This window comes from Hylaeus volcanicus, chromosome 6 (genome assembly GCF_026283585.1).
Source record: "Hylaeus volcanicus isolate JK05 chromosome 6, UHH_iyHylVolc1.0_haploid, whole genome shotgun sequence".
In the NCBI taxonomy this organism is placed as follows: Eukaryota; Metazoa; Arthropoda; class Insecta; order Hymenoptera; family Colletidae; genus Hylaeus; species Hylaeus volcanicus.
In genome coordinates, this window is record NC_071981.1 from 17,098,645 (window position 1) to 17,113,687 (window position 15,043).

General features: G+C 33.5%; 4 protein-coding genes across 7 annotated transcripts; 1 reads left to right on the forward strand and 3 right to left on the reverse strand.

The window, feature by feature from the left end:
* Positions 1 to 386: 386 nt before the first annotated feature.
* LOC128877827 (endoplasmic reticulum-Golgi intermediate compartment protein 3) lies at positions 387 to 4,861 on the forward strand. The gene is made up of 8 exons (XM_054125411.1): positions 387 to 624; positions 1,047 to 1,205; positions 1,279 to 1,395; positions 1,478 to 1,518; positions 1,599 to 1,663; positions 1,737 to 1,963; positions 2,070 to 2,198; positions 3,769 to 4,861. The coding sequence occupies exons 1-8, from the start codon at positions 540 to 542 to the stop codon at positions 4,104 to 4,106; spliced, it is 1,161 nt and encodes a 386-aa protein (XP_053981386.1). The 5' UTR covers positions 387 to 539; the 3' UTR covers positions 4,107 to 4,861.
* Positions 2,025 to 3,464, reverse strand: LOC128877835 (reactive oxygen species modulator 1). Of its 4 annotated transcripts, XM_054125428.1 has the most exons (4): positions 3,143 to 3,449; positions 2,484 to 2,668; positions 2,254 to 2,410; positions 2,025 to 2,165 (listed from the first exon to the last, which is right to left on the reverse strand). In XM_054125428.1, exons 2-3 carry the CDS (start codon positions 2,612 to 2,614, stop codon positions 2,302 to 2,304), a joined length of 240 nt encoding a protein of 79 aa, XP_053981403.1. In that variant the 5' UTR covers positions 2,615 to 2,668; positions 3,143 to 3,449; the 3' UTR covers positions 2,025 to 2,165; positions 2,254 to 2,301. The 4 variants fall into 4 exon arrangements, with proteins under 4 accessions (XP_053981403.1, XP_053981404.1, XP_053981405.1 ...); XM_054125429.1 differs by lacking the exon at positions 2,025 to 2,165 and having other exon boundaries at positions 2,210 to 2,410; positions 2,484 to 2,631; positions 3,143 to 3,464; XM_054125430.1 differs by lacking the exon at positions 2,025 to 2,165 and having other exon boundaries at positions 2,210 to 2,410; positions 2,484 to 2,620; positions 3,143 to 3,459.
* LOC128877828 (transcription termination factor 3, mitochondrial) lies at positions 4,859 to 6,539 on the reverse strand. Its single transcript, XM_054125412.1, has 2 exons — positions 5,262 to 6,539; positions 4,859 to 5,169 (listed from the first exon to the last, which is right to left on the reverse strand). The coding sequence occupies exons 1-2, from the start codon at positions 6,265 to 6,267 to the stop codon at positions 4,892 to 4,894; spliced, it is 1,284 nt and encodes a 427-aa protein (XP_053981387.1). The 5' UTR covers positions 6,268 to 6,539; the 3' UTR covers positions 4,859 to 4,891.
* Positions 6,540 to 7,092: 553 nt separating this feature from the next.
* On the reverse strand, positions 7,093 to 14,966 carry LOC128877833 (uncharacterized). The gene is made up of 6 exons (XM_054125425.1): positions 14,884 to 14,966; positions 9,665 to 10,040; positions 8,397 to 8,514; positions 8,260 to 8,314; positions 8,067 to 8,160; positions 7,093 to 7,986 (listed from the first exon to the last, which is right to left on the reverse strand). The coding sequence occupies exons 1-6, from the start codon at positions 14,949 to 14,951 to the stop codon at positions 7,849 to 7,851; spliced, it is 849 nt and encodes a 282-aa protein (XP_053981400.1). The 5' UTR covers positions 14,952 to 14,966; the 3' UTR covers positions 7,093 to 7,848.
* Between the last annotated feature and the right edge of the window lie 77 nt (positions 14,967 to 15,043).

The following is a 15,043-nucleotide window of genomic DNA, read 5'->3' on the forward strand; positions in this document are numbered from 1 at the left end:
ACATACGAGTGCTAGGTAGTCGTTTAATCTTATCTGAAACCCGTTTGTCGCAGATTACTTTTAAGTAAATATCAATATTTGCATAACTGTGGAACAATTCTAAGGTCGTTCTTCTACGTGACTGTTCTAAATGATTACAATGTACCAGCATATGCTGTAATATTTTTTTCAAAAACAAATAACATGGCCAGAATATGCATCGTAAAATTTGAGAAGAAATGTACGTACGAACATAATAATGCTTTTAATGCTTCAAATTAATTCCAAACATTGCATCGAAAGTTGTTTTTTTCGATTAAAAGAGAGAGCGATGTCCCCTTGATAGACACAAATTTAAAAGAACTTGATCAACGAACTCGAAGATGATTAGTCGTTGGATGCACTCGGTGCGCCGAGATCAACCAATAACGTTCTGCCGTCTGCCACATTTCCGGGTTTGTCGTGTTGTCACGTATGAGTTGCGGGAAAAAGTCAGCACGCCGAGAATAATTTGGGCACGGTTTCTGTCAGTATCAACGTGTTCATTTAGTCGATTAAATATGCAAATATTGCGACAACTGGATGTCCACCCGAAAGTGCGCGAAGAAGCGGACATTCTCGTGCGAACTTTTACTGGTGCCGTCGGTAAAGTGATTCTGTTGTCAACATTTACACGAGTACCGCCTGTCAATTGTATCGACACATGCCTATTAATAACTTTATCCGTGGTTATAATAGTTTTCTGAGAAAGTTGTGGAACCGAAGGGTCCTTGAATGATTTTTCATTGCACTTTTAAACCTTGCTTTGAAGTCAGCGTGTCACGTTGACCAAACGCGACTAACCTTAAATTTAACCATTCTTGAATAAAACTCGTATATTTCGTTGATCCATCGTATTTTAAAATGACCAACTGCTGCCCAGAATCATTTTCTGGAGCACTGCTTTAGTTTTCGAACAACACTTTCGTTAAGGCCTCCGATTTTTCAATGCTTATTTACGTTTGATCAATCGTAAATAAAGTTTATAACCTTCATACATTTACCGTGCACACCATGTGTGATTTCAGTGACGATTATTAGCACCATTATCATGGGCATTTTGTTTCTATCCGAAGTAAATTATTATCTTACACCTACCCTGAGCGAAGAACTGTTTGTAGATACATCAAGGGGTTCTAAATTAAAAATAAACTTGGATATAATAGTTCCTACGATATCTTGTGATCGTAAGTGATTATTTAATATTAATTGTTTATAATCGGTAATAGGGACAAATGTATTAAATTAAATGCATTTCAGTTTTATCGATAGATGCCATGGATATAACTGGTGAACAACATTTGCAAATAGAACATAATATGTTTAAACGACGTCTAGATTTAAATGAAAAACCTATAGAAGAACCACAGAAAACAGGTGTGTGAATGATCATAAGAAACTAAAATTTGAAGGAAATAACATGAAATTAAAATATATTATCTTTTTCATTTTATTGTAGATATTACTAACACAAAAGCACTTAAAGAAACAACAGAAAAGGTAACTAAATTACCTGTCATTGTTGTATATTTCAACTTTCTTAGTTAATGTTCTATTTTAAATTTCACTATCTTTTACAGACAGTTGAAAGTACTACTGTTAAAGAATGCGGGGATTGTTACGGGGCTGCCAGCGAAACGATTCAGTACGATATTACAAAAATGTATAAATATATTTTATGGAAAATGTGAATACAAATAAATAAATTGACCCTATAGGTGTTGTAACACTTGTGAAGATGTAAGGGAAGCATACAGACTTAAAAATTGGGCACCACCTTCTGATCCAGCAAAAATAAAACAATGTCAAAATGATAAATCACTAGAAAAAATGAAAACTGCCTTTACCCAAGGGTGTCAAATCTATGGTTACATGGAAGTAAATAGAGTAGGAGGAAGTTTCCATATTGCACCTGGTAATAGCTTCTCTGTTAATCATGTTCATGGTAAGTTCAGAATATATTGCATCACCTTACTCAAACTGAAAGAAACTCCAAAGTTTCTAATGCATACTATCTAGTAGCATTATAACATGTTCAATATTGTACACAGTGCACGACGTTCAGCCATACAGATCAACTCAATTCAATATGACCCACAAGATTCGTCACTTAAGTTTTGGGCTGAACATTCCAGGAAAAAGAAATCCTATGGATGGCATGACTGTAACCGCAACTGATGGTATGTCCATACTCCTTAGAAATATTTTATTAAGAAATCAACAAAGTGCACTTGCATTACAATCCTTTGTGTCCTAAAGTTTGAACATAACAGTTTTCAAGTACTAGCATCGTATCCCAGTTCCAATGGCCATAAATGTACCAAAAGTTCCACCACCTTGAAGCATCACTTTCCCAACATTGTTGATCAGTTCCCTCCCTCTTAATCCGTATCTGACAATAAACATTCGATTATTTCCTGAATTAAAGTATCCTATGAATTTACTTATGGTAGATAAATATATACCTAAGCGCAGAAAATCCTCCAAATAGGGCACCGGATGCCATACCAACACAGAAACCAATCATAAAACCCATTTTCATCCTGTCCCAACACGAGGGACCCTGTTGATACATTCCTCCTGGTACGACTGGCATTTTAATCTACGAATATACTTTTGGATAACAATATATGTTATTACTTCTTCGTGTCTGCAACATGATTTTTAATATATACCACTTTCAGACAATATTTATTCTTATAAAAGCAGCTGGGTAATTTTCCTTTTAATGTTCAGTGGCATTTTACAGTACAATGATAAAACACTTATGATTAAACAGTTTAAATTATACATTTTTTTAAATGTATTCTATTCCAATGACATGTACAACAAAATAGATCGATGTATATAAAAAAATATATGTATATTCACTGAATCTAGTTAAAGGCACGAAGAGGTTAACCTATTTGGTGTACTATAACCGGTAAATGAATTCCAGTTTTTTTTTCACGGATATAAAAAGTAAATCTAATGTTTTGTATATCACTTGAAACGGAATTCATAGAGCACAATCGATCCAATATAAAAGATTTTTACTATCTATTTAAAACTTGATTCGAATAAATCTTATTTTCTTCGCGTACGAACGAATTTATTAATATCATTTATGATTAACATCACTCACAGTCTAAACACCCGTCGTTCTAAACTTTTATATCGTATCTCCCGTCTCGTTGTACTTTCTTTATATTACGATTCATAAATCCTTTGCACGAAAATCGTTCAACACATTGCACCAACAGAATCATGCAGAAAAAGGCGCCATATTAAGTTCCTTTTATACGAAAAAGACCAGTGCTTCCGTTCCCTGTGACATCTTTCTCAACGGCGGGCAATTCAAACTACAAATCGCTAACTTTAAACTGTTACGCAAGATTTATCCACAATTCTTTGACTTCCAATTTTAACCAGTTAAAATAGTTAAATTGTCGAATTCGTTTCTCTTGCGTATTGACACTTGCCATTTCAGTTGAAGCTCTACGTGAACGTTTCATTGTTTTTTTTTTTCCAGAAAATTGACAAATATGCCTTAGATTTTCTGTTTTCCCTATGAAAAAATTATTTGAAATTTTAATGTGTTCATCTTCACTTATCCTATATAATCATCAATCATTTTTTCTTATCATTTTATTTTATTTTTTCTATTTTCAATTATTTTATAGTTATTGCAAAGAAGAATGTGAAAAAACGAATCGTTTCTCGATACTGATCATGTTCGTAAAGTTCATCAATTTTGGTTCTATTTTTCAGGAGCGATGATGTTTTATCATTATATAAAAATTGTCCCTACAACCTACGTTCGCGACGATGGTTCGACGTTACTGACAAATCAATTCTCTGTGACACGACATTCCAGACAGCTGTCGATGTTCAGCGGCGAATCAGGAATGCCCGGAATATTCTTTAGCTACGAACTGAGTCCGTTGATGGTAAAATACACGGAAAAAGCGAAATCATTCGGCCATTTTGCGACGAACACATGCGCGATCATTGGTGGTGTATTCACGGTCGCCGGATTAATCGACTCGTTGTTATATCATTCGGTCAGAGCGATACAGAAAAAGATAGAACTAGGAAAATACAACTAAAGTCTAGATAGATCAATAGATATGAAAAGTATTAAAGAAGGTCGAAAGGTTTCGCGATGTGTAATGAATCGAGTTGTGCGTGTATATTGTAAGGTATCTTGGATTAATAACTGACTGCATTTTACTAAACACCAGGGCCTGACGTAATTATTTAAACCAGTGTTTCTCAATCTGTGATCCATAGACCCATAGGTATTCGTAGGGTCTCAAAAATGAAAAAGAAACATATAAGAAAAAAAAATATTCATGTAGTAAGATTTTACAATTTTTAATGTCGTTTTACGCCACATGCTTTATGAACAAGTCTTTATTAATTTGGTTAAATACTAAAACAAACTAAATATAGAATTAAACCTAAGAGTGATTTCCATAAGTGTGTACGACATCCCTCGCTTAATTTTTAAGCAACATTATTCCATATTATTAATTTTAACTGAAAAATACCGTTCAAATGCATTTACAAATTTTAGAACATGTATATTTGTTTTGAATACATTGTAAAATACATAAAAAAGGGAAACATCTCATGGAAAAGTCAGGTTTAAGAAACACTGATAAAATCTACATACTTTAAAGCATTTCCTAATTTTTTATATTGTCTCGAATAACATTGTCTTGGCAGATTAAACTCTTTTGTGTGTAAGATATAAAAATCTGTATATAAAGACCTATAGATGTATCTAAGAAACTCTAATATTTAAAAGAAAAATATGTACACAATAAAGATTATACTGCTAAAAAAAAAAGAAAAATTATCAATGTACATATTTATTAAAATATACAACTTATAATGTCTTTAGAAACATATTATACAAGTGGATAGAAGATTTTGCTACATTTGTACAAAATTCAATGTCAGTGCCATTAATCAGATCCATTAATGACACATACAATGGTTTTGTAGGATCGTACTGGTTCCTCTTTAATTCTTCTAGAAATTTATGCCGTTGCTTGAGCCTTGTTGCTCTACACGTTAATACCAGTGGTTGCTTAGATATAGTCTCATGTGATAATTTCATTTCATTATGAGCATAATCAAAAGTGTCTACTATCCTGCTCCTGGCTAAAATAAAAATAAACAATGTTTTGTGTAAGTAAATAACGCAAATATTGAATCCTGATATGTGATTCTTATCTTAATTTTTTAATGTTTACCAGAAGTCCACACACGAGGTGCTGTAAGCAAAATATGCTTTGTTTCATCTTTACTAAAGCCCATTTCCTCTTTTACGGCGAAAGTATTTTCTCTTATATGTTGCATGTTGTATGTTATAAGACGAGGGTGTTTTACAGTTAATTTTCTTATGTTAGAACCTGTCAGTTTGAAATTATGTTGAAAATAACTTAATTTGCTGTCTATTTCTTTCACTGAGAACGATAGCCATAAAGGATTTCTGTTGACTATTACTTCTACCATGTTAGGAGTAAAACGATGAGCTCTTAAATATCTAATTCTTGTATGAAGAGAGTCCATATCCTCTTTGAAAATTTTAGGATAATTAGTGATAAAATGACCAAGGTTTTCTGCCTGCACGCCACAATCAGTCAAAAATCTTATATATGGTTTTATGTCTCTATCAAAATCTAAGCTCATGATCATTTCTACTACAGCCTTATCTTCTTCTAATTTATATAACTTCACTCCTAATTCAACCAGTTTTTGAATTGTATCAGATTTATCAGCAAATTTCGCAAAATTGAAAGTTGGAGTCATGTAAGGTCCAACATGAGAAAGATCTTCAGTGCAGAGATCCAGAGGGCCTGGTAAACCATCATTAACATTATCTATCTTTTGGTATGTCAATGTAAAAGCTTGTGGACTTTTGATTTCACTTAATAATTTTATTGGTTTCTTATTGAATTTAGTTTTAGGAACATTATGATCCCAGATATTCAACACATTTGATAGCGCTTTCTCTTCATCATTGAAAGCACTATTTTCATTATTTACACTGTTCTTTACAGGAGGAGTATTTTTCTCCGTGTCATTAAATTCAGCGACTGTGCAACCTCCAAAAATGTTATTTGGCGATTTAAGACGTTTGTCTTTATAACGGTCGAGGCACACATTCTTAAAATTATCTCGAGAACAATAATTTCTGATTTCACCAATTCTTTCACGCAATATGCGTAAAGGCATACGTGTTCGCAGATGTATCATGTTCTCACTTTTATGCCACTATGATTGAAATCATAAAATGTATACTTTTAGAAAAAAGGTAAATAGTAACTAACGATCATAAGTTTTAGTCACTTCTGCGCATTGTTATATTTTGGTCAATTTGTACACTATAGTATACTAGTCCAGACAGAGTACTTCTATAGAGATGAAACTCCAACGTTATATATGTTTCGATGTTGAGTACGATACCTGTTTTCCACTGTTTTCTAGAAAGTCGAAAGTTCCAGCACAAATGTTGAATCCATGTTTTTAGTTAGCGTCCAATTTGTAGGTAGCGCTAGTAAACGCTACACTTTATACCAGAAACGCCTTAGTAACCTCCGCACTACACTATGAATTTCCGTGGCGGTCAAGTCAAACGTCGGTAATAATCGGTAGTATAGAAATATTAAAAATAAAGAATAACTGTAATAAATAATATCAAATATATCTGTATGGTTAGTAGTGGTCACTATTTAAAATCACGACTGTGAAACACTTGAAATCGCAGAAATGCGGCAAATCACGCAGTAGAACACAAGTTAAGTAGCGCTGGAAACAGCTTAAAATTATGGAACTTAAAAAGTGTGAAGTTATAAGACACCAATTCGAAAGTTCGCGGCTGGGAAAAATTTGTTTGATGTTCTAAGTAGTAATAATAATGAAACACTATGGGAATAATTATTTTTATTTTGTCGTATATTCTTGATCACGAAATTCACAGACCCCTAGGGATTCACAAACCATGATTTAAAAAATGCGCGTATTTTGTTATGTGTAAAAATTCAATATATAACGCATGAAAGGTAAAAAAACATAGCACAGTTTTAAGAAGAAATATTTTATTACTTAAATTGATTAGTCACGCATTAAATACGACGGCAAGAAAATGTTCTTTGATTTACACAAATATACAACTTAAGGATGCCTGACTGGTTGCAAATACACGCGCAATACTCCGTGATCGAAATAGTAATTCTTTCTGAAAAATGTATACTCATTCACGCATATATGCACACATACATATGTACCTAAAACCATAATTATCTAATTATGCCGTGTTTTTATATCAATTTTTTTTCAAGAAGCGATACATGTTACATTAGTAAGTACACTGGTAATGTGTTAAGAACACTTTGAGTTGTAATGAATATTTTAACATTAAAATAAAAGCAGAGAATGTCGGAATGTACCTTAATATAAGATAATATCCTTTTATAGATTACATCATTTTTCATGGTTCTCGCATTCGAGTACTCGATTAATTATGGAATAAGTTATTTTTAAAATTTCACACTTGCATTCTAATTAATTACATCATATAATACACGTACATGTACGGTACGAGTTTGGAAGTACAGCTTACCGACAGTTTAACTAGTCAACTTCAATATGAATTACAGTACTGACTATGTCGGCAGTAGCTTTTTAGAGAATGCTATCACTCTTGAATAACATTTGCTGAATTTTATAATGCCGTGATATACCACTCTATTCGTGGAAAAAAGCTAGTGCTTGGTATTTTGGTAATGTACATTCTCATTTTTTGTTTTAACACTTCTTGTCATTTGACTAGAAACGTTATTCCTGCTTCTCCCTTACAACAGTGCCATTCACATTCACGGATTCATCTTCTATTTGTCGATTTCTTGCTTGTTGTCTCAACTGGGCTCTTTTCAAACTGGTCATTAATTGACTGGATTGATAAAGCCAGCTAGCCTAAAAATATAACACGATAACAAAAAGGAATACATTAATCAATATATTTAGCCTTCTTATGTAACTTTCTATCTACTTACAATCATGATCATACAATTCACCAAAATAGGCACAGAAAATACAATTGATATGAAGAGTCCGTTAGAGTCAAAATACTGTTGTCTTGAAAACAGCCTATTGAAATTTTATAAATGTTATTACACGTATTATTGATTCATTATTTTAATATTCATATATCTTATGTTTCTATATTTTTATACATTAAGTACTTACATCCAATTAGATGCAGCAACTTCGTTAATACTTTCAGAAAAATATACCAAGAGTACTGAAACACAGTCATATAAATATAAGAATATTAATTAATCAGTGCTTAACAATTGATCATTTATCAATATAAATTCACTTACATAGAGCGAGGAATAACATAATTTGAAAATTAGCATGGTTTCGTGTCATTAATGCAGTCATTGTGACTGCAATATGGAAAGTCAATAACAGAGCAAGCCATGGGTCTCTCCATTCGATCTGCAATAATTTGTTATTTAATCCAGGTCCTTTTGATATTTCCTCCACAGTGATATTACAGAATGAAATAGAAATGTTGTGGATTGACAAAGATGCAAATATGTTAGGATTACATTTATTTAAAAAACTACACTCTACAATGTTTACTGTACACTGAAGAATGCATTTTAATACTCATAAATAAATTATACTTAAAACATCGTATAATGCATCGTAACTTCCTCACGATCATTTTTAGCATTGAAAATATTGCAAAATCATACTCAATGGAAAATAACATTAACCAAAAGAGATTGATTTTTAAAAAAACGAGCAGTTCTCGAAATTTCCAGAATGACAGAACGAAATAGTGCCGTGGGATGAATTGACGACGTGCACCGAAAATAGAGTCGAAATACCATTTCAATGTTTGTATTCGACATTTCTGGTGAATGTTAATTATCGAAACCGAATTCATGGATACGGCGTCATGAGCCAAATATCTCTAATATGCGGGCCGAAAAAAATTGACACGCGTGCTAGTGCGAGATGGGCAAAATCCATATCTAAATTTAAGATAAACAACTCTTAATACGTTATTCGCTGAATAAATGTGCAATATGAATTATGCAATCAAATCGCATTTTCCATCAAACGAATAGACAGATTATCCGGCTAACTGTTTAATCGAATTAACGTTGCGAATAAACTATGCATCTAGCAGCCGTATCGAGAGTTTTATTTAATCCGTGCAACATTTTCGACTGTTTAGATCGAGTCATCCACGGTACGTTTAAAAAATCTAAAACAATCATCCAATTACGCGAATTAAATGAAATGACCGATTCGAATGTGACAATTGGGATAATTCGTTCCAAAACAAGCGTGATCACATCACCGACATCGCGTTACGAATAAATCGCAGTACGGAGTTTTTATTCACTGTCTATTATTCGATCATAATTCTGCCCATTTCTGTGTCACATTGGCACATTTTCGCCGGCTGTGCCGAAAATGAAAGTTGCCGAAAACGAGAGGGGAAAAAGGAAGATAATTCTTTCGTTTCCCAGCTCGTTGTAACGAAAAGTCGAGGAACAACCGCCAGTGGTCGATGAGCAACGAAGAGGAACGTCAGCGTAGCGTCGCGAAAAGAAGGAAAAGAAACACTCACGCTTTGCAAGAACGGCAGAATACCGTCAATCGTAGACTTCAATTGGTCCTCGTCTGACATCGTATCACTGACAAAACTCGCGAACCGTACTGAAGGAAACTGCACATCCGATAAATGAAAATTCGGGCCGCAGCGCCCTTCCGCTGGCTGATTTTCACCGATAAAACGTACGATAGTCACCAATGAGACACAGACGTTAAATGCCGCGTACGCGGCGACACACGATGAACAACAAATATCGCAGTGGCAAACGTTCTCACTCACTCCTTTCGCGTTGTCTTCGTCTTTCTCGTCGTACGCACACGCGATTTTATGGAATTTCACAGGATTAACACGTTTCGACTGCACGCAGCGATTTGTCTTACGGAAGTCACCGCTAGAGGTCCGAGAACGACAATCGATTCTCGTTAGTCGTCGATAACGTTTAGCGAAATTCTTGCGCGGTCAAACATTCGTGTGTCTGCAACGGAGATGGGCAAAATCCTAGGCTTCGAATAAATCCGAAGTTCGCCCATATGTTTGTCTCGTTTCTTTCTTTGGAATATTTTCGAAAGAGGAAACGAGACAAACATATCAGCAAACTTCGGATTTATTCGAAGCCTAGGATTTTGCCCATCACTGGTCTGCAGCAAGATATGTTATAAATATATTAATATAAGTTACATGGAATGGTCTGATTAGTCCTGGAGCTAATGACTTCCCTGATAAGGTCCATCTCAGAAAGCAACCACTACCTGATAGCAGCCTATCACTGAATTATACGAATACAGTAGGTTTTAGTACTAGTGGTGCCATCGGTGGGAAAACACTCAAGTACTTCTAGTCGTAAAAATGATAAATTTCATAAACTAACACATGTTCTTATTATTTAATTATATTTAAATTGCAGTTACTTTCAGGGAAAACAAGTTTACGTTACGATCATTGCAAATAGTGATTATAGGTTGCTGTCTGATCTTATAGACCCGGGTACATATGTAAAAGCAGATAAATGTTTAAATAATATATTAAAGTAATATATTGTAGTGTTATAACGCTAATAATTGTATTTATTAATTATGTATTTATGAAAAATATAAAATAATTGATTAAAAGGTATCGGTGGCGCCATTTAGTAGCAACAGTGGGAACTATCTTCACTACAAACTTGATCGTTTTACCACCGATGGCGCTACTTGTATTAAAAGCAGTATTGATATAACAGAATTATCGCCTTGAACAGTCGATATTGTTTCGATATTGAGGCGCCCCCATTTAAATATACGCGCGAAAGTAAATAATCAAAGATAATAATGCTATACAATCAAATATAATATTTAATGTATGTTATTAACATTTACTTCAAAGTCATAGTTCCTTTATATAATATTTGTTAGAATGCTTTCAGAATATTTCCAGTGCGATATTATACTAATACGTTGGTGTAATATTCCTCGAAGATTTGCAAAGTATTTTTTAGTACAGAATACATACATAGTACAGACGTACAGAAATATGAATGAGACATATGACAAGAATGAGTTTTGATTTCACTCGAGAAATTAAACGAACAACAGTGGACGTTATTTGTTTACCCTTTTAACGTCGAAACGTTTTATTAAAACAAAGTTGACAGAAACTTGAACGGAAGGGAAAAGTAATCTCTGTATTCGGCAAATTTATTAGCCACGTGCTCGGGCATGTGCTGCGCAATACAGATGCGTACAAGTTACAATGCTACGAATCGACTCCGCCCCATCGTGTTTATCTAATCTCAATTCTATAATTACTTACGTATCACGGTATAATAACCTAACAAAATATTGTAGCGTATTAGTAAAATAAAATTCTATATTGGGGCATCTAACAATAGATGACCTTCCTTGGTGATGGGTCAATTACTCATACATAATTAATATGTACACATGGTTATTCGTTAATTCTTTCAAGCATCTCATACATGTATTCTGTATTTTTAGATATATTTCAATTATGCGTTCATTCTTGCTTCATTTATATAATTATTTAACAATAAATATAATTTTCAGTACCTAATATAATCATTTTAAAACGTCTACGTAATAAAATTTTGATCTGTCTGCATCTACTTCGCAGATCACATAATCGAACAGATGCTAAAAGCTTAATTAAGCGAGGGTATTTGTTTTTTGCTATGTAAACTAATTGTTCCAGCACTAAATATGTATTGTATTTGTCAATGGTTGTCGACGTTCACCATTTGTCAAGGAAGTTGTAATAAATTTTATGTTGGCGCTACGTGATCGGTGTTTCGTCATTTTACGAGGTGAAAACACGTTTACGAGTTCAGTTGACGACACGTCAGAAAGTGTTACCATCAATTCATACAATGCCGAGGGAAGAACGAAACTTACGATTTTCATGATTTATGCAGTAAGGGAACTGAAACGACAGGTTTGCTGCGGCTAGAGTAAATTTAAAACGTTCTCGGTGAATAGATTCAATATTTTTCTTTTCAATTTGTGAAAAAGAAGCATAGAGTACAGTTAGAAGAGTTGTTTGAAAAATAGGATAGATGGTTAGAAACGTGCAAGTGATTATGACGAATTAGAGTCACGCAAGTTTTCATCATTGCTGATTTCGTCGATATCCTTCTAAAATATATATAATATTATCCAATCTTTATCAACAATAATTAACGCTGCATTAATTAAATTTTCAATCGTTATAAACTCTTCCGCGTGATACTTTATATTCATGTAAATTAAAATTGAATATAAGTAAGTAATATTTATTTTTCTCAGTCGTATCATTAGACAAAGTATGCATTATGTATTTAATTTATTCCTGAATAATAATGGTAAACACTATGCTCAAAAAAAGAACATTCGCTAATTAAACTAAATTTCCTGTTGTAACAGAAACGAAAGAAAAACTGAAAGCATTTAGTTACATGAGATTAACTTTCACGGTAAATTTAAGTTGATCGGTGTAAAAAATCTGAGTTCATGCGTTGTTTTCGATAACACGATCGAAATATTTTCTCGGCTGCTCGATTTGTCGACCTTGAAGCACAATTTCAACGTGAGCATAACAATACAACTGTTGCCGTGCGTGTTTATCAATCGGTTCATGAAGCAACATCTTCGAGTTACAGAACTCGTCATAACGAACGTTATTCACGTTTCTATCTCGCCGAAAGAACAATGCGTGCCCGTTTACACGAAACAATATACAGAAATCGATCGAGGAAGTGATCTTTTAAACGAATACTGCTATGTTTTTCACGTCACAATTTATCAGAAATTATCGAAACGTATTAACCGGTCTTTAACTTTATTTACACTTCGGGCAACATACTCGATTACGAAAGTGCCAATTATCTTGTGCAAAACAAATTTGAAGGGATATAATGATAAAGATTATGAATTTTTTTTTGCCAAATATATACTATTGCGTATGATTATGGTAATCACCGCGCGATAAGTACTTTAGTTTACCAACAAGAAAGACCGTTTCCATTATTTTACACTGGTCCTGTTTCTGAAAAAATAAATTTGGTTCGATGTTTAACTTTCCAGAATATTGTGTTAATTATCTGTCAGTGTTCCACTGCTTGTACAAATCATACGAAATAAATAGAGGAATTAACGAAAAGAAAATGTAATCGAATTATTACCTAATCGGATTAAAGTCAAGTGTATTTAATTTGCCGTGTGTCATACAAGGAAATGCCTCTTGTCTTTTAGAATTGGCACAGTAACATCAAGCCATGCATACAAGATTTATCGGATTTAAAAGATCTATAATTAGAATATTTTTTATATGAAATTTTGCTTCAGATAAGAATTTCATTCTCGTGGCTCGAACGTATTTGAAAATTTGTTTAAATGTCAATACTGGAAGGCAGAACTTTTAAAAGGTTGAATATATCTCTGAAATAATTAAAATGAAGAATTTTTTCAGAGTTTTATATTACATAGAGTGATCATCCACAGTATCAAGATTTACGATAGCATCCACAACAAATGGAACATAGTAAAATGCTTGAGTTGAATATATCAAAACAAGAAAGAAAAGATAGTGCTCAGTTCCACTTGATTATTGAAGGATGTAAAGAATATATGAATATAGTGTAAATGCAAATGAAACATCATTATTGTGTAAATGAAAATACAGACTTTGAATTTTACTGGAAATAGAATAGAGGATCTTATAAAAGCGTTCAAATTCTCAAAGACCCTATTAATTGAAAAGTGAATATATGTATAAAATTATTTAAATATTGTCAACTAGGACTTCTTCTCTTATAATAATATTACATACATTCACGCATGCTCTTAGAATCCTCGCGAGGACCTAAAAGTATGTCCATTGAGGCTTAGAAATTCCTTTGAAGCTTATCTCATCGCATCATATAATTAACTTTGAATATTTTCATTTACAATGTAAATTGAAAAGTTTACATGATCAATACCTGAGAAGGGTCTCTATCATATCAACTTGCGTTTTATAAAAACATAACAAACGAACCCCAATGCTATTAAACTTTCAAATAACATCGCAACCATTACGAATGCTACAAAGTGATACTATTGAACAATTAAATATTCAAATTCTCCAACAATCCAATTAACTGTGAAGAATACCTCTAATCACTGGTGTCGCAGCCGACGTGTAAAGTAAAGTTGAATTGTCTCACGATAACCGGAGCTTGAAATACTCGAATCGATATCAATGTCACATTAACATGTCTAATCCTAACAGACAACTACGACCCAATTGGTCTCATGATCAATAAAGGGATTCGATTATAAAGCGCACCTCTAATCGAAACGAAAGTGGGTCGTTCGAGACCCTAGAGTCCTCCTAAAATTAAGGGGAGAAATCACATTTCGTGTCCAAGTATTAAGTGTTTCTTGGGATCTTTTTTACAGAAAACAATTTATGTAATGTAAGTTTGAGAATATTTTAGGTATGTTTTAAAGTACATTTAGTAATTTTTACCTCCAGAATTCTCATTGATAACTCAGGGAGCAGTTGATCTCTCAACAATTTCCGTGTGAAATGAATTGAAAAAATTACCAAATGTACTTCGTTACAGAAAATGACAACGTTAAAGAAAAATTAAGAAAATTTTTTCGCGTAAAAAAGATAATCACAAAGAACACTTAATAACATTAACCTCCTAATGTGGTTTCTCCTGTTAACTATCAGCGACAATTTACTGTGCCCTAAACAACCATCACTTCGAGGCTCACCTTCTGCGGACTATCGGCCGATACAAGTCCAGTGAGCCGATGAAATTGATCCAGCGATCGAGGTCCATGTTTGTTCTTCCGCGAACACAAAGAAGCGAGCGCATCGGTTAGGCGTATCGACGCTTATCAATGGAAGTCTCCCAGCTCGAGCGAAGTGACT

Excerpts from the sequence above, each read along its gene's own strand:
- LOC128877827 (XM_054125411.1), top strand. The coding sequence starts at position 540 with ATGCAAATATTGCGACAACTGGATGTCCACCCGAAAGTGCGCGAAGAA. Across the intron at positions 1,519-1,598 it reads TTAAAGAAACAACAGAAAAG|ACAGTTGAAAGTACTACTGT; the intron begins GTAACTAAATTA and ends TATCTTTTACAG. Across the intron at positions 1,964-2,069 it reads CTCTGTTAATCATGTTCATG|TGCACGACGTTCAGCCATAC; the intron begins GTAAGTTCAGAA and ends TATTGTACACAG.
- LOC128877835 (XM_054125428.1), bottom strand. The coding sequence starts at position 2,614 with ATGCCAGTCGTACCAGGAGGAATGTATCAACAGGGTCCCTCGTGTTGG. Across the intron at positions 2,411-2,483 it reads GGAGGATTTTCTGCGCTTAG|ATACGGATTAAGAGGGAGGG; the intron begins GTATATATTTAT and ends GTTTATTGTCAG.
- LOC128877828 (XM_054125412.1), bottom strand. The coding sequence starts at position 6,267 with ATGATACATCTGCGAACACGTATGCCTTTACGCATATTGCGTGAAAGA. Across the intron at positions 5,170-5,261 it reads ACCTCGTGTGTGGACTTCTG|CCAGGAGCAGGATAGTAGAC; the intron begins GTAAACATTAAA and ends TTTTTATTTTAG.
- LOC128877833 (XM_054125425.1), bottom strand. The coding sequence starts at position 14,951 with ATGGACCTCGATCGCTGGATCAATTTCATCGGCTCACTGGACTTGTAT. Across the intron at positions 8,315-8,396 it reads TATGTTATTCCTCGCTCTAT|TACTCTTGGTATATTTTTCT; the intron begins GTAAGTGAATTT and ends ACTGTGTTTCAG. Across the intron at positions 8,161-8,259 it reads GTTGCTGCATCTAATTGGAT|GCTGTTTTCAAGACAACAGT; the intron begins GTAAGTACTTAA and ends AAATTTCAATAG.